The sequence below is a fragment of the Anser brachyrhynchus genome (genome assembly GCF_964034855.1).
Source record: "Anser brachyrhynchus genome assembly, chromosome: 3".
Lineage (NCBI taxonomy): Eukaryota > Metazoa > Chordata > Aves > Anseriformes > Anatidae > Anser > Anser brachyrhynchus.
Genome location: NC_137696.1, coordinates 119,977,650 through 120,001,017, shown reverse-complemented (window position 1 = coordinate 120,001,017; position 23,368 = coordinate 119,977,650). Strand labels below are relative to the sequence as shown.

At 43.9% G+C, this 23,368-nt stretch overlaps 1 protein-coding gene and 1 long non-coding RNA gene across 2 annotated transcripts in view; both read left to right on the top strand.

Moving 5' to 3' along the window:
• The first annotated feature begins 1,268 nt into the window (after positions 1–1,268).
• The window catches only part of CD2AP (CD2 associated protein), a 76,033-nt gene continuing 53,933 nt past the window's right edge, over positions 1,269–23,368 (top strand). Inside the window, exons 1-2 of the mRNA XM_080584924.1 lie at positions 1,269–1,595; positions 23,203–23,363. Of these exons, the coding sequence (XP_080441050.1) occupies positions 1,592–1,595; positions 23,203–23,363 (165 nt within the window). The 5' untranslated portion in view covers positions 1,269–1,591. The remainder of the gene's footprint in view (positions 1,596–23,202; positions 23,364–23,368) is intronic.
• Positions 2,026–11,623, top strand: LOC308191951. The gene is made up of 2 exons (XR_013948407.1): positions 2,026–8,905; positions 10,026–11,623. It is a non-coding gene; the product is annotated as an uncharacterized lncRNA (long non-coding RNA).

The window sequence follows — 23,368 nt, the reverse complement described above, 5'->3', positions numbered from 1 at the left end:
GAGCCTTGAGGCGGGTCTCAAAAAGTTAAAGATTGCTATATGGGATCGAATTTACAATTCATCTTGTCCTTTATCCTTCTTTAGCATGTGATTCTTCAGAAGTGGAAAAAAACAAACAAAACAAAACAAAACAAAAAAACCAACGACCTAAAGAGAAGACAGATGAGGATAATTCACCCCCATGAATTTTCTAAATTTTTGTTGGAAGTGATGTCAGACTCTAAGGATGACATTTCCTTCCTGTCCCAATTCTCCTCTTGCTGTTACTATCAGAAATCTACAGGGGAAAGAAGAGTTGTATTTTTATTGGAAAACAGATTCTGCTTTTAAAGGGAGCATGATGCAACCACGTATCAGACTTAAACACTGTACCTGCGTGAGGGAAAATCTCACCATCACTTGTACATTTCCATTTCTGCTGTTGGAAGAAATGGAAGCACAGTCTGCATCAAAACACAGTGAAGGAGATAAAACATCCCACTACGATACGGTACAGGCTCGTTTACACCCGTATGCTTCACATTGCGCTTCAGTACTCATCTGACTCACTTTCTGGTTGTATTCCATGAGGGAGATGCTAAGCAAAGGCTGACTCCTGGAAATACTTGGCATTCTTTTTAGGCTAATTTTGGCACCAGCTTGGCTCCAAGGGCTCTTGAGCCATTCACACAAGGATGTCTGTGGCAGGGAAGATGGAGAATATCCATTTCGGAGAGCCCTGCTGCGTTCTACTCCCTGATTTTCACCAAAACCACACCGTGTTTACTTGTCCTTTCGGCCTTAGGGTCACTGGTTTTTCTTTAAATCGGCTCAGCTCTAAGTAGTTGTTTTCACCCTTCCTGCGCTTCCCACAAAAAAACAAACCCTAAACAGTGGCAGCCTGATGCCGCTTTGAATACTTCTTTCTAGAAATACATCTTCTTCCCTCCTTTCTACAAATACATCTTACTAAAAACAAACCACCCTAAACCACTCGAAACCAATGCCCGAACCCACACACACTCCAAGCTAAGAAAGGGGACGTTCACCCCCAAAAAGCGAGGGGCAGCCTGGGATGGGAGCGGGCTGTACCCCCAGGGGGCCTGGAGGAAAGACCTCAACCCTACGACCCCACAGCCTGCCCCTCGCTGTGTGTGGGGGTTGCCCAAAACCGCTGTTTTTTGGGGTAAGAACTGAGGGGGGGGGGGGGGGCAGCCCCTGTGGAGGGGGACAGCGGCGGTGACGTCACCCCGCCTGGCAACAGCGGGGAGGGCGGCGGTGACGTCATCCTGCCCGGCAACCGCAGCACGGCGCGGGGAGGAGTTCTCGCGAGATTTGGCGCCCCCCCCCCCTCCCGTCGAGGGTGGGCGGGGAGGGGGGGGGGCGGTGCCGCCGGTGGCGGAGCTTGCCTGAGGCGGGCGGCGGGGAAGGGGGGGGGGCGAAGGCGGCGACGGGACGGGACGGGACGGGTCCGATCCGATCCGCCCCCCCCGGCCCCGCAGCAGCCCCACAGCGCCCTCAGCGGCCCGCATGGAGCCGTCGTGCCCGGTTTGAGCGAGTACGGCGGGACCCGCAGCCGCCGAGCCCCGCCGGGCGGGCGGGCGGGCGCAGCATGGGTGAGCGCGGTCGGGGGAGGGGGGGGACGCGCACCGGGTGCCTGCTCCGTGCCTCGCTTTGTCTGGGGAGGCGTTGGGATTTCCCCCCCCCCCCCCCCAAAAAAAAAGGGGAGAGGAGCTAGCTGGGGGTCGGTGAGGTGGAAACGGAGCACGGCTCCGTGTTGGGGCGGGGGAATGCCCGCGGAGAGGTGGGGCTGGGTCGGCGGCAGGTGGGGGAACGAGCGGCTTTTGGGTTGGGGGGGCTCTGAGGGGGTCCTGGGGGGGCCGTGAGGGGAACAGGGGGGTCCTGAGGGGTCCTGGGGGAGGGGCTGAGGGGAGCGGGGGGTCCTGGAGGGGCCCTGAGGGGACCCTGAGGGGAATGGGGGCGTCGTGAGGCGTCTTGGGGGGGGCCCTGAGGGGAGTCTGAGGTCCTGGGGGAGCCCTGAGGGGAGCAGGGGGTCCTGGGGGTCCTGAAGGGGTCCTGAGGGGAACGGCGGGAGCCTTTGAGGGGAGTGAGTGGCCCTGAGGGGAGCCTGGGGTCCTGTAGGGTCTCTGAGGGGACCTTGAGGGGAAGGGGGGGACCCTGGGGAGTTCATGAGGGAAATGGGGGAGTCCTGAGAGAAATGGGGGTTTCCTGAAGTTTATGGGGGGCTGTGGAGCTGCAGAGCCCTGCACTGCCACCGGCTGCTCGGTGGAGGAAGCAGGCAAAGAGTAAAAGCGGCTCTGGTCAAATCCAGCCCCTCCGAGGTGGTAGGGTTTTGTTGTTTTTTTTTTTCCCCCTAGCTAGGTTTCAACTTAACCCATTTTTCCACCAAGGTGTTCATTTTAAAAAAAAAAAGGTGCAGCTGCTTGAGATGTATGTATTTTTGTCATGTGCCAGCTCAGGTTTGTGCTGGAAACAATTGGTTGCGCTCAGCTGAACCCGTAACTTAGGAGTGTTTGCACAGGGACAAATGAAGGGGTGATTTAAATGCTGCTCATCAGACTCCCGTATTTTTATTCCAACACCCCCCAGTTGCCATTGTCCATCTTCTCTGTCTCGGTTACCCTCAATTGTGTGACATTAATTGCTCATTGCACTGCCCTGTATGATTTTAGCCACTGAATGTACTTTGGGGGGGGGGGGGTGGTGGTGCACAGTGGTAGCTTGCTTGTTCTGTGCCAGAGGCGTGTGTGTTTGTCTGCTGCTGTGTGTAAGTCTGCCACATTGACGAGCACGGTTTAAGCTTTTTAAGTGGAAGCAAACTTGTTTTTGTGTAGCTTTTCTTCCTCCTCCTTATGCATAAAAAGAGGGGAAGAAGTGCATGGCGTGCAAATCAAATGTGCGGTTAGTGAAGTGATACGCGCTCCTCCTGACCTGCGTTTCTTGGGATTATAAGGAAGTGATTTATTTTTTTAATGCAAAGTAATCTAGTATTCAAAGCATGCTTAAAATGAGGTCTGAAAATGTAAAATGAGATCGGTATCACAGGCTCTGACATAAACAGAGCTTTAATAAATCACTTTTTGATGGTTCAGAATAGGTAGAAATTACTACTTTCTGTAGTACTTTCTGAGCTGCGTTGTCGTACTTGCAAGAGGTGTTTACGTTGGTCATTGCGGTGGCCAGTGGTGACACTGCCTATAATGTAAAGATTTAGTATGCTAATTAAACGTTTTGAACCCCGTGTAATGGTGAAATGTGAAATACCTGGGGGTTTCCATAGAGTAGGTCTGAATTATTAAAAGTATTAGTATGCAGTTAGGAATATTGTCCAAGACCTTTTAATAAAGGTCTTGGTCTGGTTTCCAGGCTGACTATGATCACTGTACAACCTTGTTTGATGTAGTTTTTTTCTTTACTCTTCCTTAAGTAAGTCGTCTTTCTCTGTCTTTACTGATTACAGTAGTGAGCATGTTATTACTGCTCCATAGGTGGCTGAATTGAGTGGGTCCATAAACTGTGTCAAGTATTGTTACTGAGTGGGTTATTATAACCATAACAATTTGTGTGCCTGTGCAATTACGTTAGAAGTGCTTCTGCCAGAACGCTGGCAAATGTCTGCAAATGATTATAGCAGGATCCCAGAGCCTTTTAAATAGGGTTTTCTATCAAGGTCTCATCCTTTATTCAATTTTTCAAGCCTTACGTTCTTCCGACTGAAAAGTGGGGAAGAATATACAGTAAAACGTCTCTAAAGATAAGAGTGAAAAAGACCTAACTTCAGTTGGCACTACGCTAGCTATATTTAATGATGGCTTTGCGTTTATTCTGAGAAGCCGTTATTTAATTACTTTATTACTGACGTCATGGTAGAGCTAGCTCTTGATAAGAGATTGTTTGTCTTTTATGCCAGCCTCTGAAGGAGGTTTTGTATGTCAGGGATGGCTTGGAGGAAATTGTGGAGGTACTTGACAAATGCATGGATTTCTAAGATTCATGGGGAAGTACCAGAGGGGCAATATGATTCAGGGGGAACCAAAAGTGGAAGGACAGAAATACCAAGTGCCTCGGAACAGGGACTTTTATGTTCTTATAATGTTGGAAATGAATGTTGCAGGAGCACGTGAACAATGGTGAGGAGGAGGAAGTTATCGGTGGTGACAAACACAGACCGTGTAAAGTCACTGATGATGCCCTGTTATGTGATTACGCTGTCATTATAATTCTTTGCCTTCTGTACTGCATTAATCATGGGGATTCGATATGTGGTTCTACAAATAGATGGAAAGTAGATGAATCTAAGGGAAAAACACATTCAGACGTTCTGGGGAAAGATGTTTTTATTGATTGAATCGTCTGTTTGCTACCCGGGGTTGATAACCATTTAGAGGGAGGTAGAGTTGCATTATGACACCTTTCCTGTTTATTTTTATAGCTTCATAGCAGGCAATTTTCCTAATTATAGTTGAGAAACGATATGATTGTTTAACTTGGGCATTATCAAGGAGATTGAGCTGAATTTGCAGTGTACAAATAATTTTTGTGTCTCTTCACAACTAAGAATGAAATACTATAGCAACAGTTGATACACTACCACAGTGATACATTGAAATTTCATGGACTCTTTCTACATGCTGTTTTACCCTTTTTTTCCTTTACTTCATTTGCAAAAATCAGTGCTGACAGATTTGTGGTTCCCAAGAGTTAATGTATCTGAATTTGTTATGTTTCATCTTTGGAAAAAATTGTGTAATACTTTAAGAGGCTGGACACGCTTCTTCTCTGCTAACAGAATGAGTACAAATATGAAACAATTTCTGTAGACCAAATATATTTATAATTTCATTGAGCATTAAACTTGCATGAAGTCTTTTGCTTTCTTCACCTTCCTGTTGCAACAAAAAAAAATCTAGAAGTCTTTTTTTTTTTTAAGTAGACTGAATGCTTTTAATGTGTTATCACAGGGACAGTGAGAGGTTGAATATTCACTAGTAGCATTACAAGAATTAATGAAACGTTACTACAACGCTTGTTCTTGTAACTGGTCAAGAAAAAAGAATACGAGTCCTTCAGCGAGAAGGACTTCATACGAGTCCTTTTTACCGAGAAATATGTCAGATGCAGTGTGCAGTTGAACTTTATTTACAGTAAGCTACTGAAGAATAAAATGACTTAATCAGAAGTCCAAGATATTGCTAAATGAAGCAGCTCGTCTGTATTAGGGTTGTTGCTGCACATAACGTTGACAGGCTGGCTGGCAATGTTGAGCAAAGTGCTTTCTTATCATTTTTTGTATTCTAGACAAAACTATAAGGGAAAATGAGGGAAAGTTGACCTTTGGAAGAGCAGTGCCTAAGCTACTACAGCCCTGTGGCTGGAAGGAGTTGGTGGATACTGGGTTTGGGTCAAGGTGGAGGAGAAATCCTGTGAAAGCATGCTGAAGGCTGTCAGCTTGGTTCATGCTTGCTTCCCCCTATCCCCCAAAAGAAAGAAAACGAAAGAGCTGATGCACTGTCCGTGGTAGGTTTATGAAAAGGATATGTAAAGCAGGTCAGCCATGGGATCGTCTCTATTTTCTCTCATCACCCATTGCCGGGCAATTAGTAATTTATGGACTTTCTCTAAGGTGTTTGCAAGCAATCGGTAACTTTGGGACTTTTTGAAAGGTGTTTGGAGTTTGACTGAATCTTTTAATCGACAGTGACAGACCGTCAGGGACTTGTACAAGTGGGGCTGGGAGGAATGCGGCTCGTGCCCTCCACAGCTTCCTGTGACAGTGAGAGCATTTAACATGAATGGGGTGTGTGTGTGAGGGAATGCTTCCTGTCTGTGTGCATTTTCCCTCCCCTCTCCCCTAAAGCTGCTTGCTCAGCCTGATGTCTCTGTATTTCTTAGAAATTGCAGATTTTTTACTTGCTGACTTCCTTGTAGTTATTACCTTGCAGGTTTCGTTTTGATCTCCTGTAGCCGTTTGTCTTTCAGACTGAGAAATCTTCATGTGTTTACTTTCCTCGTGTGTGAGCCATTCCACGTGCTGGTCATCTTTGTGTGTTTTTTAATTTTAATTTTTATTTTTAAGTTTTGATGCCACTTTAATCTTGTTGTGAAGAGTCGTTAGAGATATTTTGTTCAAGACTAACTCCACACAGGGATGTAATTATATTTGCTGCCTTGGTTTTCTTTTGTTTTCCCAGCAGTTATTACTGTTTTGTTTCAGTTAGATAGCATCTTGCCTTTGAAGCCTCTTCACCTTTGCTGACCTCCTTCGCTCTGTGGTCTCCCTGCTTTAGCTTTTTAGTGTCTTTTGGTTGCATGCGCACACAAAATGCGTGGTTGGGTATGCAGTGCTGTCTGGGGCTAAGCTGGGTGATTGCCCCAGTCCGTCCCTGTCTGGCCGTTGGTGCTGAGCTCGTCTGTCAGTTCTATTTCCGCAGATACGCTATCGCATGTGACTGCTTGCACAGTAGTTCCCTAACCCAGTTTCATAAAAGTGACTTATTAGGAAAGAAGAGCAGTAGAAGTGCCTAAAGTGACTCAGGTCAACTTGACAGAAGTAGGTATGATGATCAAATGATATATATATTTTTTTTGCTAGTGGTTCTGGTGTGTAGCTGTTTTTAGCAGAAAGCTGGTGGCTGAGAGTGGCTGACCTGTAGCTAAGAGAGGGTGTCTGATCCGTGTTTGCAACCTGGGCACTTAAAACACTGCCTGAGCTGTCTCTGTTCCTTTTTAAAAGATTTGAAATAGCCTACTGCAGTGTAGTTAAATTATATTCAGCTTTTTCTTTCCTGTCTGTAAGCATTGCTTTTTCTCTTCTACTCCAAGCTGTCAGATCGTGAGTGATCTAAAAAGTTCCACACGCTCCACGAAGGTTAACTTTGTGCCTTTGCAGTCTCCCTAGCCATGCAGTGATGAGAAATAGCTCTATGCAGCTTTGTCCCTGTGATGGTGTGAGCTTAAACCTGCTCCTGCATTGCCCTCAGCTTCTTGTTGCAAGGATTTTTAGCAGGGCTGAAATACTAAAACTATCTGTTCAGTCACCTACTTTCTAGAGTGATTGCTTGCTGTGTTAAATAAAAGTGTACCATGATTTTGAAGCCAGCCTTGTTTTGAGCAGGATATTCACCTAGGTGACCTCCATAGGTTCATGTCAGCCTAATTTTTCCTGTGATTCTTGGCATAAACTTTAATTTATTTGAATAATGTTGTGAGGCCAGCACAAATATTTACTTTCTCTGACTAATAGCAACAACTATTTTGGGCTTGGATTCAGTTTTATTGCTCCAGCCGTATGCAGAATTGATTTCATATAAAGTCAATAGGAAATGTTGCTTTTTCAGGAAACCTGAACGACTAAAACAAAGGATTGTAGACATTTTTGAGCAGCGTATCTGCATTTCCTGAAATAGTTAGGGCGTGCTACTGCCAGAGTCCTAAATCAGACTGAAGGAAGCGTCACAGTATGTGTCTTCCAAATGAGTTCAATCTTTCCACTCCTGGATGATATGCACTGAAGTGAATATCATGCAAGGTCACCTAGAATATTAAGTTAACTTTTCTTAAAGGAACGTCTATTACATATAAAACAATCAAGGTATAACAAGCTGTTAGTCAGGATTGCTTTCAGTGCAATAACTTTGAGTCTAATATTAATCTTGAAATATTAAAAACCTCTGCAACCTGATATTTGAAAAATGATATATTATTTTTTTCTGTTAGTTGTTGCTAAAAAATCTTTGGCTTGAGAATGTTCAAAACCAAAATAAGGCATTTTGCTGTCATTTAATCAGTTTGGACAGCACTGACTTGTGATGTTACAGGAGAAGCTTGCAGCTGGAGCTCTGACTGGAGGACGAAGCAGCGATCTGTATGCTCACATGTCTTAGCACAGAATAGCTTTGTGAATGTAGAACTTTAGAGTTTAAATTTGACATTATTGTTTAAGAAATTCGGAATCAGTGTTATCACCTTTGTTGGTTCAACCAGGTAAAGTATTATTTTAAGTTATTTGAATAGCTTAAGCTCATGCTGTTTTCTGAATAGGACTGAAATCACCATGAATGTGATACTTTCTGATAGCAGAGAAATATGCAAATGGCTTTGGAATGAAGCAGCACTGAGCGCTCTCTTTATTCTTTTTGTTGCTGCTTCTGCAGCAGCCACATCTCAGCGACTGTGAATAGATTTTTTCTGGACTGGAATTATTATTTTTTTATTTTAAATTAAGAAAGCAGTTTTTCCAGAGTTCCTGGAAATTTGCCTGATTTACCATCTAAAGAAGACTCTAAGTCATCAATTTTTACCTTTTGGAGAAAATTATTAAGCGGTCAGCCTTAGTCACATGTTTTTGACTGTATATGAAGCTTGAGCATTTTAAGCTGGTGCTGAAATTAAGTCTCACCCTTCACTTAGCTCTGGCCAGTGATTGTTGTCCTCTTTCCTTGTTTATACAAGCTGAATCATCTGAAACTTCCCTGTCTTCCTGAAATAGCTTTCAGCCAGGCTGGCTCTGCAGGAATTGAGAGGAAGCTCATGGCTGCAAAAAAACAGGATGGAAGCAAGAGGAAGGTGAGGTTGTTACTTAAAGCAGCGTCAGCTGGAGTGCATTTAGAGCATTAGCTGAAATAAAGCCTGGTGGAAAGGATTCTTACAACTTTAGTTCAGTTGGATTTATTGGAAATGTACTGGTATACCTTAACTTAGCCCATTTTTCTTTTTCCTAAGCTGCATTGTTTCTGCTTTTTTTTTTTTTTTTCAGGAAAAATGCAAAAATAGAACAATGAGCAAACTTGTCAGAATGGTTTGAGTCATTCCCATGCAATGTGTTTTTGGGACCGGGGAGAGAAAAGTCTTCATCTTTGCTGCTCTGAGAAATGAAACCACTAGTTTCATAAAGCTTTCACTCTTGGTAAAGGCGAATCACATCATTTAACTCTGAAGTTGTATCTCTAGTTGGGAAAGGCTTTGTTGTAGGGCTGACTGGCATGTAATCTGACTTGCTCTGAAAGTCATCCTGTGGGTACAGTTTCGCTCTGTGCCTCGTTGGAGATAACTTCAGGCTGCTGCCACAAAGGGCCGAAGCTTTGCGGTTACTCTCCCTGTCTTGCTTTGGCTCTGGAGGTTATGAGGCTGTGGTGAGAGCTGATAAGCTGCCTGATGTGGGGGAAACTGCTCTGCCTGGTTTACCGCCCTGCCGGCAGGCCGAATGGCCTTGCTCCGACTGCGCAGTCGTTACCTCCTGTGCGAGAGAGGGGGTGGGAATGCATTTCAGGGGGCCAGGGAAGGGAGAGAATCTCACCTTGTACAGTTTAGCCTGTGGTTACTTTGCACTTGATTCAAGCTGAAACTTTTAATTTCTCCTCAGAGTCTATCTTAATCACTCTCTGTAATGTCCGTGATCCAGCAGACTGATTATTTCATAGCTCTCTTGTACTTGATTTTTAGAAGGCTGTTCTAAAACTTCTTGTCGTCTTCCTCCATCCATGTTAGCCATTTTTAAGCTATGCCTGTGGCTTTATTGACTTTGTGATGGCTTTAAAGGGAAAATACTTCATAAGCAGCTGGACCTCATTGTTGAGGTGTTTTTTGTGTTTCTGTGCGTTTGGTTTTTGTTGTCCTCAGTAGTCTGTCTGTATTGAGAAGCAGCCCGAGTATGGTTTGTGACAGTCTACCTCTGTCCTTTTGTATTTTGAATCTCCTCAGCTGGGCCGAACTCCCATTATTTGAATGTTTTTTTGAACTCCCATTGTTTGAACATCCCCATTATTTGAATGCTTTTCTGGAAGTTGGCTTATTTAGTGCTGTCATAAATGGATAAATGTAATATTAACTTGAGTAAGCCCACCTAAGACTTAAATTATACTGCTGTTTGCACACGTTTTATCTTACCATCCAAATGTTTCTATCAGTGAAGCTATTAACTACTAGAACACATTGCCAAGGGAAGTGCTGGATCCATCATTTCTAGATATGGTCATTCCCTGCCTGATGACTTTATCAATGCATTCTTTAATCTTCCCTTCTGGCAGATTTTAGTGATCATGTGTCCCTGGGACGATTTAGTAGAAGAAACTGGCCAGAGTTGAATCCAGCTGGAAGAGAACCAACTGGCTGGTTTGGCAGCAAATCAAGCCGGCATACCCTCCAACAGCGTGAGACCAGTGCAAGGGGAGAGTCAGCGGTGTGAGAAGTAGGGACAGAAAACATGCAGGGTCACTCCTTCATCATCAAATATCGTTGGTCTAGTTGTAAGAAATTATGCTCTCTGAAAAATGACTGAAGCAACTGTTCCTGAAAAGCAGACCCCCATGTGTTTGGTCTTGTAAGTGGTTACTTCTCTTGTTCAGGGACTTTTACGTGAAACTTCATAAATTTAGCTGTATTTACAAGTTGCCTGGGAGCGTCTACAGTTCCAGATAATCATTGGGAGAGTGGGACATAGGTTCTTCTTTGGGAACTTCAGTGTCCCAAGTGAATTAGAGCTTTTCTGAAGTGAGGTAAAATGAGATTCTGTTTGGAAATAGGGGCAGTAGAAATGCTGAAGGGAGTAAGGAGACATTAGGAAGCAGATGAGTGTGTTAATCCCATACTGTCATAGGTATGGTAGATAAGGAGACAGCAGATCTCCAAAAGTGTTTGCAAACAGCAGAATAAAGTATTTTTATGAAGCATAAATTATTATAAACTATGTTCTCTTGCTCTCAAAAAGCAAATACAGTGCTTTATATGCTTGAGCCAAATTACACGTGGTTCTGAAAATACACTGCCTCCTTCAGCACAGAGAAGGAGAGTCTGTGAAGTGGAAAGATCTTTCAATCTTAATACTGTATTTTTATGAAATAAAATCATTAAATACATGGATGTAATGTAAATGGCTTGTAATGTATGTATTAGAGGAAAACATATCTTAGTAGATAACTAGTAGCAGGAAGACTCTGGCTTGATGAATAGCAGGTGAAGTAAATCTATTTATAAAACACAAAACGTGCTGTCAGAGTAAGACCATCTGCCGTGCCCATGTGGCAAGAAGCCCATACTGATTTCCTACCCAGGCTGAGTTGTGTCTTGCTGTTTTGCAGTTCTGTGTAGTGGCTGAAGTGGTAAATCCTGACCTAATTTAAAAAAAAAAAAAAAAGCCGAAGTTATATTGTTCATTCTCTCCACGTGTATACGTGTATTATTATTATTATTATTATTATTATTATTTATTGTCTGTGTGTGTAATTGGGTCACCAGGGTTGTGCTCGGTAGTTATGAAATACACGGGGACAGACTAAAGGGATTTCCTGTGGTTTTTGGAATCGGAACTGCTTCTTCAAGAGAATGTGGTGAGAAGAGTGGAGATGATGGTGAGCTTTCTATGAACTTGTGTTCAGTTCTCTCCTGTCTGCAATGAGCACTATCCTGAGCCCCAGACAGTTTTTCATAACCTTCTGTAATGTCTCTGTTCCCTCCCTAAATTCCTTAAATACCTGCAGTTCTGTGTTACTATCAATTAGCTACGCAAGACACAGCACATGCTGTAGCTGTTTCCAGGCTGCATATTTGACGGTTAGCCAACCAGCAGGTTAAAGGAGTAGGAGTGTTAGGGTAGGGAAAAAAAAAAAAAAGGTATAACACTTATTTAGAGACATTAATCTGACATGTTTCAACCGAATGGGTGTACAGGGGGAAAATTAGAGTAGAGTGGGGAAACAGGCTGAGAGGCATGTTCACATGAGCTTGGTTTTCTCCAAGGTGTGCGAGATCATATTCAAGTACAGAAGGACGGGGGGCAGTCCTAGCTTCTCCATTCTGAGTGCCTAGCAGAAGACTGGATATAAGAGCAAGATGAAACTTGTGTTCTGCAAAACACACCCTGTGGATACCTAGCAAGATCTTATATTTGCTTTCTAGTTCAATGTTACGTCTTCGTTACATCCTGGGGTTACTCCTCCTTTCTTGATCAGAGGTGAGGAGGAGGACCCGGGGGTATGGGCAGTCAGCCTCACCTCGCTCCTTGGCAAAGTGAGGGAGCAGACCTTCAGGAAAACTGCTTCAAGGTACGCAAAGGGCAAGGAGGTGACAGGGCAGCCAGCATGGGTTTCCAGAGAACAAATGACTTAAATAGCGTGGTTGCTTTCTGTGATAACCCAACCAGTTCTGTGGACAAGGGGAGAATTAGCTCTTATATACAGGCAAGGCTTTTGACATTGCTGCCCGTGGCATTTTGCCAAAGGGAGGAGAAATAGGCTAGGTGGGTAGACTGCAAGGTGGGAGGGAGGCTGGAACCCAAGCCAACCAGTCAACGGTTCAAGGCCAAACTGGCAGCGGTCGACGAGGTGTTCCTGGGGCTGGTACGGGGCTCGTGATGATATCCAGCCGCCCAGACGATGGGACGGTGCGTCCTCCCCGCACACTGAGCGAGGAGGGGATGGCTGGCGTGCTGCAGGGGCACTGGGCCAACAGGAGCCTCCTGTAAGTCCTAGAAATGAGTGAAAGAGAAAATCCAGTACCGATGGGGACCGGCCTCGCTGCATGGCAGGTGGCTTTTACAGGGGAGTAGCTGGAAGTCCCTGCTAATCGTGCTTGGGGCGCTAAGGGACACCAGTTCGTGGCGGGACTTGGAGGTTCAAGTTGGTGCTTGGATGTCATGATCATAGAGGTCTTTTCCAACCTCGCTGATTCTATTACCTGGCACTTGCAAAGCTGTATCTAAAATACCGTGTCCAGTTTTGGTCCCCTTTCCTCTCAAATGCAAGAGGGATGCCAACAGACTCATCTCAGAAAGGCACCTGGGCGTGTTTGTGTTACCTCCGTCCTTTGAAGTCTCAAGATTGAGCTGGACAACGCCTCGAGTGACTTGTTTTGACTCTGAGGTCAGCCTTGCTGTGACCAGTTTGGAGTAAGCGCCTTCCAGAGGTCCTTTCAAACCTTTTAATTCCCCCTGTGATTCCAAGTGTTGCAAGCCACGCTGACTTAAATCATACTCTTAATAAGATATGGTTAAATCCCTTCAAAATTGAGGTTACAAACGAATGTTTAAAGGACTTGATTTCCTGAATTTTAGAACCTAATTGAGCTAACGAAGCAACTTCATCTCCTTTAAAAATATCTGATTGGGGTTGCAGGGTGCCCTTGAGCGTTTGTGGTTTTGACTGGCTTTTGTAAAAATCCATTGCATAAGGATCTCTAACTGTGCTTTTCAGTCAACAGTTCAGTTTTTGCATTGACTGAAGTGTCTGCACTAGAAAGTAAATTAACTTCATTAATGCAATAATTAGTGTGGGCCATCCTGACAGTGTGAAGTCAGATAGGAGCACTTGCCTCTGTTCTAATGCTAAGCATATTTTGTGGTTTTTGAAAGATCCCAGTCTGGGACCACTCAGCCTATTGCATCATTTCTGTTTTTAAAGCTGAAGAGAACACTTTGTGCATGCTCCTAATGATGCTTTTAAGTTTCCATAAATTTATTTCAAAGCCAGCTTCTTGCCATGTTTGCAGAAATACAAATTGTCATTCTGAATGAGATACGTGCCAAGTTGTGGGCTATATATCAAAGCATTTTTGCATTTTTTTGGGTAGTGCAAAAGGAGTTTTCTTTTGGTTTAAACTCAGAAAGCTTTCAGAGACTTTCTTGTTTTTGTCATTTATGTATTCGTAACCTGGAGCTCTGATCGTTCCGTCCTTTTTGGCTACAGGAGTCCTCACAACAGTCTGCAGGAGGAGCTGAAGCCTTTGTAGCAATGTGGAGCCCTGGTTCAGAAGGAAGGAAACCTTTGTGTAACTCAAATACAGATATTTTTTGGTAACTTTGTAAAAAGATTTCTGGCTAAGATAAACAACAGAGCCTTCACATGTATTTCTGTCTGCTAATTATCTAGTGGAGGTTTGGAGGGAAAAATGCTAACGAACCTGTAAATGCGGCCTGACCCCTTTGCTGACCCTGTGGTGCTTCTGCTTATTTGGTGCTTTGGATTTGAGTCAAAAGAGATATGCTTATTTTCTTGCTCAGAGCTTCTTGGCAGTTTTTTTTTTTTGTAGGCAGATGTTTTGTGACTCACCTTGGATGTTGAATGTTTTACTAAATAGATGTTATAAAATTAAGGGAAGGGATAGAGGAAGAGGTGCAAGTCTATATACAGAACGGTATCTGAGTCATGGCTTGAGGATTTTTTATTTCTCAGCACATTCCCCTGTGCCCTTTGAGATCCGTGGTTTCCTGTGCTTATCAGCTTAGCAGCAATTCTTCAGCTGTACTTGTGAAGACGTTTGCTGCCTTTCCTGCAGGTGTCACCTCGCTCATTTCCATGCTGGTTTCTTACAGTGAGCTCTACTCGGACACAGTGAAAGAAACAGCAAGTAACATAAAACATCACTTTCTGTTCAACATGAAGTGTTTTACCTGAGAAAAAATTGACCTTGTGTGTTCTCACAGTTAGTCTGCGATAACTGCAGTTAGTACTGGTTTTCCTCTGATGCTTCCTGTCTCCTCTTGACACATTCTTGTAATGAGGGGTGGGGAGAGCCTGGTAATTCTTGTTCAAAGAGCTTAGGGGAATTGAGGGGGAAACAAACATACAAAACCATACTCTTATTTTTAAAACGTGTTCTGTCTGCTCATATGCAGTGGTAGACGCTCTAGAAAGCTAAGGGAGAAAAGAGTAGGAAAATGAGGCGTGTGGTGTTTGCATCTTTGGTGCTTCGGGGCAGGCTGCTAGGCAGGGTTTCTGCTGCAGTGTTTGTGTTTAATTTCCTTCACAAAGTTTCTTGCTAATTGTACTGGAGCCAGCTTGAGAAGCTGTCATTTGAGATTTACTGTTAGAATGCAAATGAACTTCTTGTTACCGTTTTCCGTAGTTTTCAGCTGTGCGTTTTCCTAATTCCTTCAGCATTCATGGTCTGTAAAATTAGATAGAATCTCATGTAAATATGTGTCGAGTCATTTCTTGAGGAACCTACCATTGACTTACCAGATCTATGCCAAATGCCAGGTGAATCCAGGGTGCCTTCTAGATGGAGCAGCTCTGTACAGGCAGAACCAAGGCTCCTGGCTTTCAGCTGTCTCACAGGTAGACTGCTGGTTTGATTTTCCTGTTTTTTTAGGGAAGCTATTGCAGTAGCAGGATTACTGGTCTACACAGAAAGTGTTTTTGGTGGTGGTGGTGCGGCGTAGGGCAAGTTGCGGAGTGTAATGAAGACTATCAGACGCTTGCGGGGGCCCGTGTGGAAAGGAAAGAAGAAGGAAAAAGCAGAACTTTACTCAAATTTTGCTTTGTCAATGGTTTCAGCAGAGACTAGAGCTGGCTGGGAATCATGTCGTCTAGAGATAGGGACTGGGGTGTCAGTGGCGTAGCACTGGGAAGGTATTTTTTGGAGAACTGTCCCCTGGTAGAAGTCGATTTGCATTCAGCTTGGCCGACTTCTGCAGAGTGGCACATCAGTTGTAGAAGTGAAATTGGGAGCGTGAGAAACTTGATTAAGGGCTCTGAGAGATCTTGTGGGTCACCTATCAGCCACAGGATGTCTCTGAAAGAAGGCGTGTTAAAGCCAGTTGCTGATACGTATTTCTCTTTGTATATATCTGACATTCGGGTAAAATTGCATTACAAAAATTTTGTGTGTTTGTCGTTAGAAAGAGTGAAATGTTTTGGGACTCCATGCTTCAGAAAAAGAACAGAACTACTTTTTAGTCTGGCTTTTTCCTTCCCCTCTTTTAATTTTTTTGCCTTGAAGCTTGAAGTATTTAATTGAAATGGTAAGCTGACAGTAGCTGGACAGCTGATGCTGAGATCGGGACAAATAAAGGCCCAGGGGTGATACTGGATAATGTGAGACTTGCATAATATGTTTTAAAACTTTTGTATGTGTGTGTGCTTATTTTAATTTATTTTCATTCTAAAAACAGTAGACCGGTATAAAATACCCTTACTGTTAGCACTGAAAAGTACTCACTGAGTTTCTAACTGGTCTTGCAAACCATCACATACATTAATGGCTTGTGATAGAAAAAAGATGTTGTGTATACCTGAAAAATGATACATTTTTTACAACAATTATTATGTTTTCTGATTGGAAGGACTTGATTTTTAAATTCCTCTCTAAATTAAAGACTTTTTTTTTTATTAATCTGATGGAAGGAGGGACAGCACTGGAAGGCTGAGGTGTCCAGGCACCGTACTGTGTGAACAGGAGCTCAGGCTGGGGCTGTGCTCTGCCTGAGCTCCTACGCTGGAGGATCTCCTGGGGCTTGTTGAGAATTTGGCCTGACCCTGCAGCGTGGCGGCTCCGTGCTCGTCTAATGTTGCGCTGAACCTAATTAGCCTGCCGAGCTGCGGGCTGTGTTGGAGTGAGTACAAAAGGCTGTCTCTCCAAATGGAGCAGACCCTGTCAGGATCAAAACCCAGTCCCTGGCGGATGGCACCATGGTCGTTGTGGTGCTTCCAGAGTCTGGGTGGACGTGGCTGAGCTGGTGTTACGTAGAATCTGTTTGGATCCAACAGTGTGTAGTTGTTTGTATGGAGGGGACCTCTCCTGCTGGAAAGCAGTATTTACTTGTCCAGCATAGGGGCTAATAAATCCTACAGATGTAGGTTCTCTACCTAGGAAATAAGTCACAACTGGAATAATCCTTTGACAGCTAATTGGGATTCGATTGTATATGCTTAAAAGAAAATGTGTATAGAGTGGCACAAAAATCTTTCAATTCCATTGGCACGGTGGTTTTTATTATAAATTAGTAAAGAATCCTGATAGCTGAGAGCACTTTGCTTTAAACAAAACTTGAAGTGAATATTTAAATATGAGGCCAGCATCACCTTAAGCTGAATACTATCTCCTCTGCCACATCCCATCCCTTGTGGTGGGTAGGTGTGGGTGAGGAGAGCTGCAGCAGCAGGAAGCAGTGTGACTGCCTCGGTGTAGGGATGCTGATGGGGAGTGAAGCTGGCGTGGCTGGGATAGCTCCTCTGGGAGCAGGAATGTGTTGCAATGGCTCTGCTATGTGTCACTGGCGCTTCTGGGGCTGTACACAAGGCACCCACCTTCCTTCTGGGCTGGAATGAAGGCTGGGGATCTCGCTTGTGATGCTTAGTGTTGAGGTAAGTTGCGGTGACACAGCTGTTTTGCAAGTCCTTCACGTGGAGCGTGAATGCAGCGGCTGCACAGCTGAGCTCGGTGGGACCAGCCGCTGTTCCTTGTGCCATCACGTAAACCCGTTGGATTCTCGAAGGCTGTGATGAGTGGGACTGTAAAGTGTGGGTAGGCTGCGTGGTCTCTTAGCCAAATGTGCTCTTTCCACGTTCAGTTCTTACCAGCTCGGAACCACATCCCTAAGGTGAGAGTTGACAGGAATCCAGTGGCTTTGCTCATTTGTGCATTATGCTAAGGTGTGGTTTTAGGGCAGCTTTTGGCAACGTGTGAAGCAGTATGCGGGGAGGGGCAAGGAAAGTGGACTTGTAGGGGAAAACCCCCGGTTTTAGGGACCTGCATGCTTTCGACACTTCCATATCGTCCTGGTTTTAGTCTCACCCCACGGACTTAGTGCTTATTAGTGATTAATGTGCAATGAGGGATGCAGTCCTGGGATGCCTGTCTCAGATTTAGTTTCAGTGAGAAGACATCCGACTTGCCTGCTGTGAGATGGCTCCACGCTGTGAGCTGAAGCACGATCAGTGAGGGGGTTGGAGTTTCACTGAGGAGCGTGCCCCTGATCTGGACTGCAGCAATGATACAGACATGGGTCTAAGTTGGCTGTGATGCAGTCTTGCTCCTCTGACCCTGCAGTGAGTCATCTTAAGGAGATTAACGTGTGGAAAGTTGGCAGTCTTTGCTTGGGCTATTTTCTTTATCTGATTTACCAGAAGTACAAACAAGTACTGATTTCAGCACTAAGCAGGAGGAAGGGACCATGCAGATGAGCATGGGATCACAGCATCCCTGCATTGAGTTGTCTTGAAAACACAGATTTGCAGTTTCCCCTCTTTCCATTAATGATATAGCTATCTTGGGCACCATGAGAAGGAAAGAAGGAAATTCTGTGTTTCCATCTCTCCAAGCTTCAGTCTGTCATGCTTACTGGAGCGTGAAAGGAAAGGAAGTACCTGCCTCCTTGAACAGGATCAGTGGGCAGAGACATCTCCCCAGCAGTGGGAAATTTGGGCTGCTTACCTGCTCAGCGTGAGGAAGACTGAACCCACGTCTGTACCCCAAGAGGATACTTTAACCTTTGGGGAACTGGTTATCGTGGTCTTTTAGGGTCACTCTTTAAAGAGGAGAGTGAATCATGGGGGCAGGTGCAGAGCCCAGAAGAGAGAGCCTGGCTGAGGCTTTTGGCTGGGGCTGTCCAAAGCCAGGTGCTCACTTTGTGCATGTGTCTTACCAGGAGAGCTTTGTTGGACAAAATTAATAAGTTTTGGAAGCAGGGGCTAGAACTTCATGGGCAATGGAGAGTCTACCAGGTCTCTTTATTTGAGCATATGGATAGTCATGGGTGACTCAAGTCAGCGTGACAGTGAATTATGTGATGCTGAGATGGGGAAAAAGGCTCTTATAGCACTGCTTATGTTTAGCGTTTATGGGTGGGTTTTCAGTGTCCAGCATCTGAAGAGCTTCTTTCAGTGTAAAGATCTGTCTTTGGTGGCTGATCATATGCTATGGTATTGCCATACTTGTTTCCTAGACCCTTCACCAGTTTTGTTTTTTTTCTTTGGACTCGAAGGGCTTCAACTCGTTGTAGTCATCTTAGAAACTGTAGGAATGTTTCTGGGGAAAAACAACTGTAAAGGAACGTTCTCCTTCAGATTAACACCTGATTTTGGGATAGTTGTGAAGAAATGTGGCATAGTAAAAGGATAGGATTGTGGTTTATCTTTTGTCTCTAACCTAAGCTTTGTCTGTGATAAAAGTGAGCACCTTTGTAGCATTGTGTGTTTGTATTCCCACATAATGACCAAAGAGTTAGCTTAATTTTATAAGAGCCTAAACTTTGTTTTCTGAGATTGTCAGGATAAACAGCACTTACACAGCTAACGAGGTTTATTTCAGGCTTCTAGCAACTCTCTGTTCTGACTTAACTGCAGCTTTTCTGGCAAGGCGCTTCTGGAGGCCAGACAACTTTCCAGGCTCGAGGTTCCAATAAATGACTTTTCAGCTGGACTGACCTAAACCCTGCCTGAGGAGACCTCGATGGAGCGTGGCACACAACTTGAGTTCTTGCGGCTCGGTGCCGGGCTTGCCCCTCCAGGCCTGCAGCAGCTTTCAGCAAGGCTTCCTGAATAGCTCGAGAGGATTTCAGTTATCCCACCAATGTTGCTGTTGTTGTTGTTTTATAAGCTATTATATGTGTTTTGCGAGGGATTTACTTTGTCTGGTTTCTGTCGTCTTCTGGCTACTACAGAAAGGTCTCCAAATTCTGATGGTACTGTAATATCCTAAACAAGGGACCAGGAATGTGAAAATGTGCTTCTTGCTGTGTGTGTGTGTGACATTGGCTATTTCTACTCAAGACGCAGACAGGCTTGAATGTCAGTATATTTTCCAGTCTTTCCCATTATTTATTTGTTGATATTTGTAGGTTCCCAGAGGGACCTGTACTGTAGGCTCCTGTAACAGGTGACTCCAGGAAGAGCCTGTGCAGCTGAAGGCTCCCTTTGTTTAAAAGCAGTGAAGATGGGCGTTAGGCAGTTGTGCTTATCAGGAGGCTTGCCTTCTGCCACGTCCCGGTGCCAACACAGAAGAACTGATTGTGTAAGTTTTAGAGAAGTGAAGGGGTCACCTCTGCCAGCAGAATTGGGATGATTTGTTTGGGTAACGTAGCTGTGTTGGCCAGTAATGCTCGCTATTTTATCCAAGAGGCAGTGCTGTTAAATAGGACGCTTTTCCCATCTGCCATGGGGAAATAATGCAGTCAGTGGTTGTTGATGGGGCTGACTGGCTTTGACATATTTGGTCTATTTTATTAATAAGCTGTCATCTTACTGGAAACGAAGACCTGAACAGACAAGTCCCACAAAGCCTACTATAACCACGTTTCCCCAAAAGATGTCCAGTTGATTATTATTTTTTTTTTCACTTAGCACCATTGATTTAATTTTGACCCAAAATCAGGTCAGACCCCTCAACACTCTCTGGGAAGGTTCTGCAGTGACATTGAAAGCTGTCATGGTTCGATGATGTGGTTGGATGACCGAAAACTGCCAACGAAGGTGAAACTTTCCCTCAGATCAATCATAGAACATCTGAGGCTGGAAGGCACCTCTGGTTGTCTGGTCCAGCTCACACCTGCTCAGCTTCAGCACACAGCCGCATCCAGCTGGGCCCTGAGCACCTCCAAGGAGACACCACTGCTTCCCAGAGAGGTTGATCACCCTCATGGCGGGTGGTGTACGTGTATGTATAGGTTTAAGGGGGATTTGTTTGGCTTCGGGTGGTGCCCATCGCTTCTTGTTCCTTCAGCAGAATGTTGTCTCCCTTCTTGGGGAGCTTTGGTCCTGCTGGTTGCACAAAAAAAGTGTGTTAAACCTCACAGTGTTCGTGCTACAGCTTGAGATTATTTCGAGTCCAAGAGTTGGTCACTGTGGACTCTTAAGCTACAGATCGTCAATTTGAGTTGAGTTTGAAATTGAGAAAGCTGTGTAAAAAGCAAAAGGCAGGTGAAATAGATATTTTTTGATGGTTTATGCTGCTGAGATATTCTGCTGGTTGGCACTCTGTTTTTTTTTTTTTTTTTCTGAAAGCTTTGACCAGCTTCTATTACTACACTTGTTGCTGACACTTTCAGTATCAGGTCTGTTCTTGAGTAAAGCTTTTAAATGAGAGCACAGTGTTTGAAATATTTAGAAGTATGTTCCATGGACTGACACGACTCCTCATTATTCTAAGGAGCTGCGATTTCTTAAAACATTTTCTGTCACTACTGAGCAGTGTTTTGCTTGGGAAAATAGAATAATTCCAAGAGCTTTCAGCAGCTTATGTCTTCCAGTAACTGGGCTCTTTTGGCAGTCGAAAGATTTCCTGCCCGTTGTGCTGCGGTCTGAACCACCTGAACAGTTCAACTAATGCTACTTGCTGATGTTGAAAAGCAAAACTGGTAAATCTTCCTCATGAAGACTAAGCAGTAAAGAGATTTGTAACTTGTTTGTGTCATCACATGAAAAATACATGGGATGAAACCATCTTGACATTCCCCATGTCATCCCTCCTACTTTCCAGGCAGGGTAGTAGAATTTAGATCTGGCTTGTCTACATATGAGAAAGAGGATGGCATTAAACATCATTGACAGATACAAGAGGAAATTCAACGTGTAAATTCCAAGAATAAAAAGCTGATATTTGTGTTTGCTGCAATTTTTCTTTGGAACTCTTGATGATGACTGGGAGGTTCTCGAGGTCCAACTTCAGCTGTTGGCACAACCATGTCCATGTTTTACAGTCTGGGGAGGTGACCAAAATGAATGTGCTGTGTATTTCAAGAGCAAATACAGAAAATTCCCCCAAGGAAATAAAGAGGCTTTCAAAAGAATTAGTTCATATTGACATAGTGTGGCTATGATTGCCTACCTCAGACTGTCCTGGGGAAAAAGGCCCAGGTGTTCGGCAGGTCAAGTCACAGAGAGTGATGTTGTATGCAGTTACAATGACTGACTTTGTGTTCTGATCCATTTTCCATATTTAACTTCGCAACCTGGTCCTATATTGTGTATTTTGAGATATAATAGCTGCTGATGTGCTTCAAAATCGAGTTTGTCCCAAGACAAATACATAACACGGCTATTTCTTACGTTTTTATGTATCTTGGTTTTCCCAGTGGCTGAGTTGAGTTGGTTGGAACGTGACATTTTGATTTCCAAGCTGCAGGTGATGAATAGCTGTTGTCTTTATGATCCATGATTTATTTTCAGCTGTCTCCTTTGTTAGTTGGTCTATTCAGAACAGAGTTTGCCAGACAGATCATCCTAGCTTCTCGTGGATTTGTGGTACAATCCTGTAGTTTTGATTTTTACCAGGCTGGTTTTCTGACTTCATCTGTAGGCAGCAGAGGGATAAAAGCTGCATTTCAAAACATGCAGCAGCACTCCTGATTAAAAAAAAAAAAAAAAAAACTGCCCATGGATAAGAACTGTGCATTAATTTAATGGATTTAATGGAGCTGTAAGTTCAATGCTGGGGTGGGGACGGGACACATGATGTGACTTTTGCCAGTTTGATTCCTTAATTATGAAGTAATTCTTGTACATTATCATGCATTGATAAAATAAGGGCTAATCTGGGTTAAAAAAAAAAAAAGGACAAAAAAACCTCTACAGCTATTCAAGATTTCTGTCTTTTCAACACTCCTGTGGTCTTGTCTTTGCACGTGTATGTTGTGATCTGTAGATTAGAGGGAGGTTTTGGTGAGCGTAGCGTTATGTCTTGTAGCACCTGATTGTCCTCACTGGATTTGTGAGAGGGAAAATTATTTGATTACTGCAGGTTTGTGGAAAGTCCTGGCATAAACAGAATTTCTCGATGAACAAACGAGCTCTTATTGCCAAACAAGCCTTCAGCTGCCAGTAAGCAACTCCAGTGGATCTTGTGCAACAGATGGACAAGTACATAAATATATTGCTAGGCTCCTCTGAGTAAACTTAATTATGTCAAAATTAAAGCTTGCTTGCTTATTCATCTTTCTACAAAACCAGATGATTCTGAAGGAGGGTGTCTTTTAAATATCTGTGCATATTGAGTTGTTTGATACTGTCAGTCATGCTCTTTCTGGCTTGCTTGTATTAAATTTCTTGGCTCAAACTTGCAAAAGTATTGAATCTTTTTCTTTTGTAGGCATAATAGCAGATATAAGTATGAAAATTAAGAAAGCATTACCATACCTGCACAATTTGAAACCTTCTATTTGACCCCCAAATATGCATTGAATAACAAATGCCTTCCCTGTGGGCAGTGGTTCATGGTTGTTAAGTCTTAGGCTGGGACTCGGATTTTGGACAGCTCCCCCTTAGCCCCTTTTACCACATGTGCACACAACGAAAACCACCGCCACCAAAATATGCCATATTCCTGGTTTTCCTCGAATAAGTGACGCTTCTATTTTTCCTTTCTAAAATGGATGGGGACACTACAACTCACAAACAAGCATTTGTTGTTAGGTCTGCCTTTTTGTTCATGCATGGCTTTAAAGTTTCATTTCTGCATTTCTGAGTTGCACTCACTGTGTTTTTTTTTTTCCTTCAGTGGACTATATCGTGGAGTATGACTATGACGCAGTGCATGACGACGAGTTAACGATTCAAGTTGGGGAAATAATCAGGAATGTGAAAAAACTGGAAGAAGAAGGATGGCTAGAAGGGGAGCTAAATGGCAAGAGGGGCATGTTCCCTGACAACTTTGTGAAGGTGAG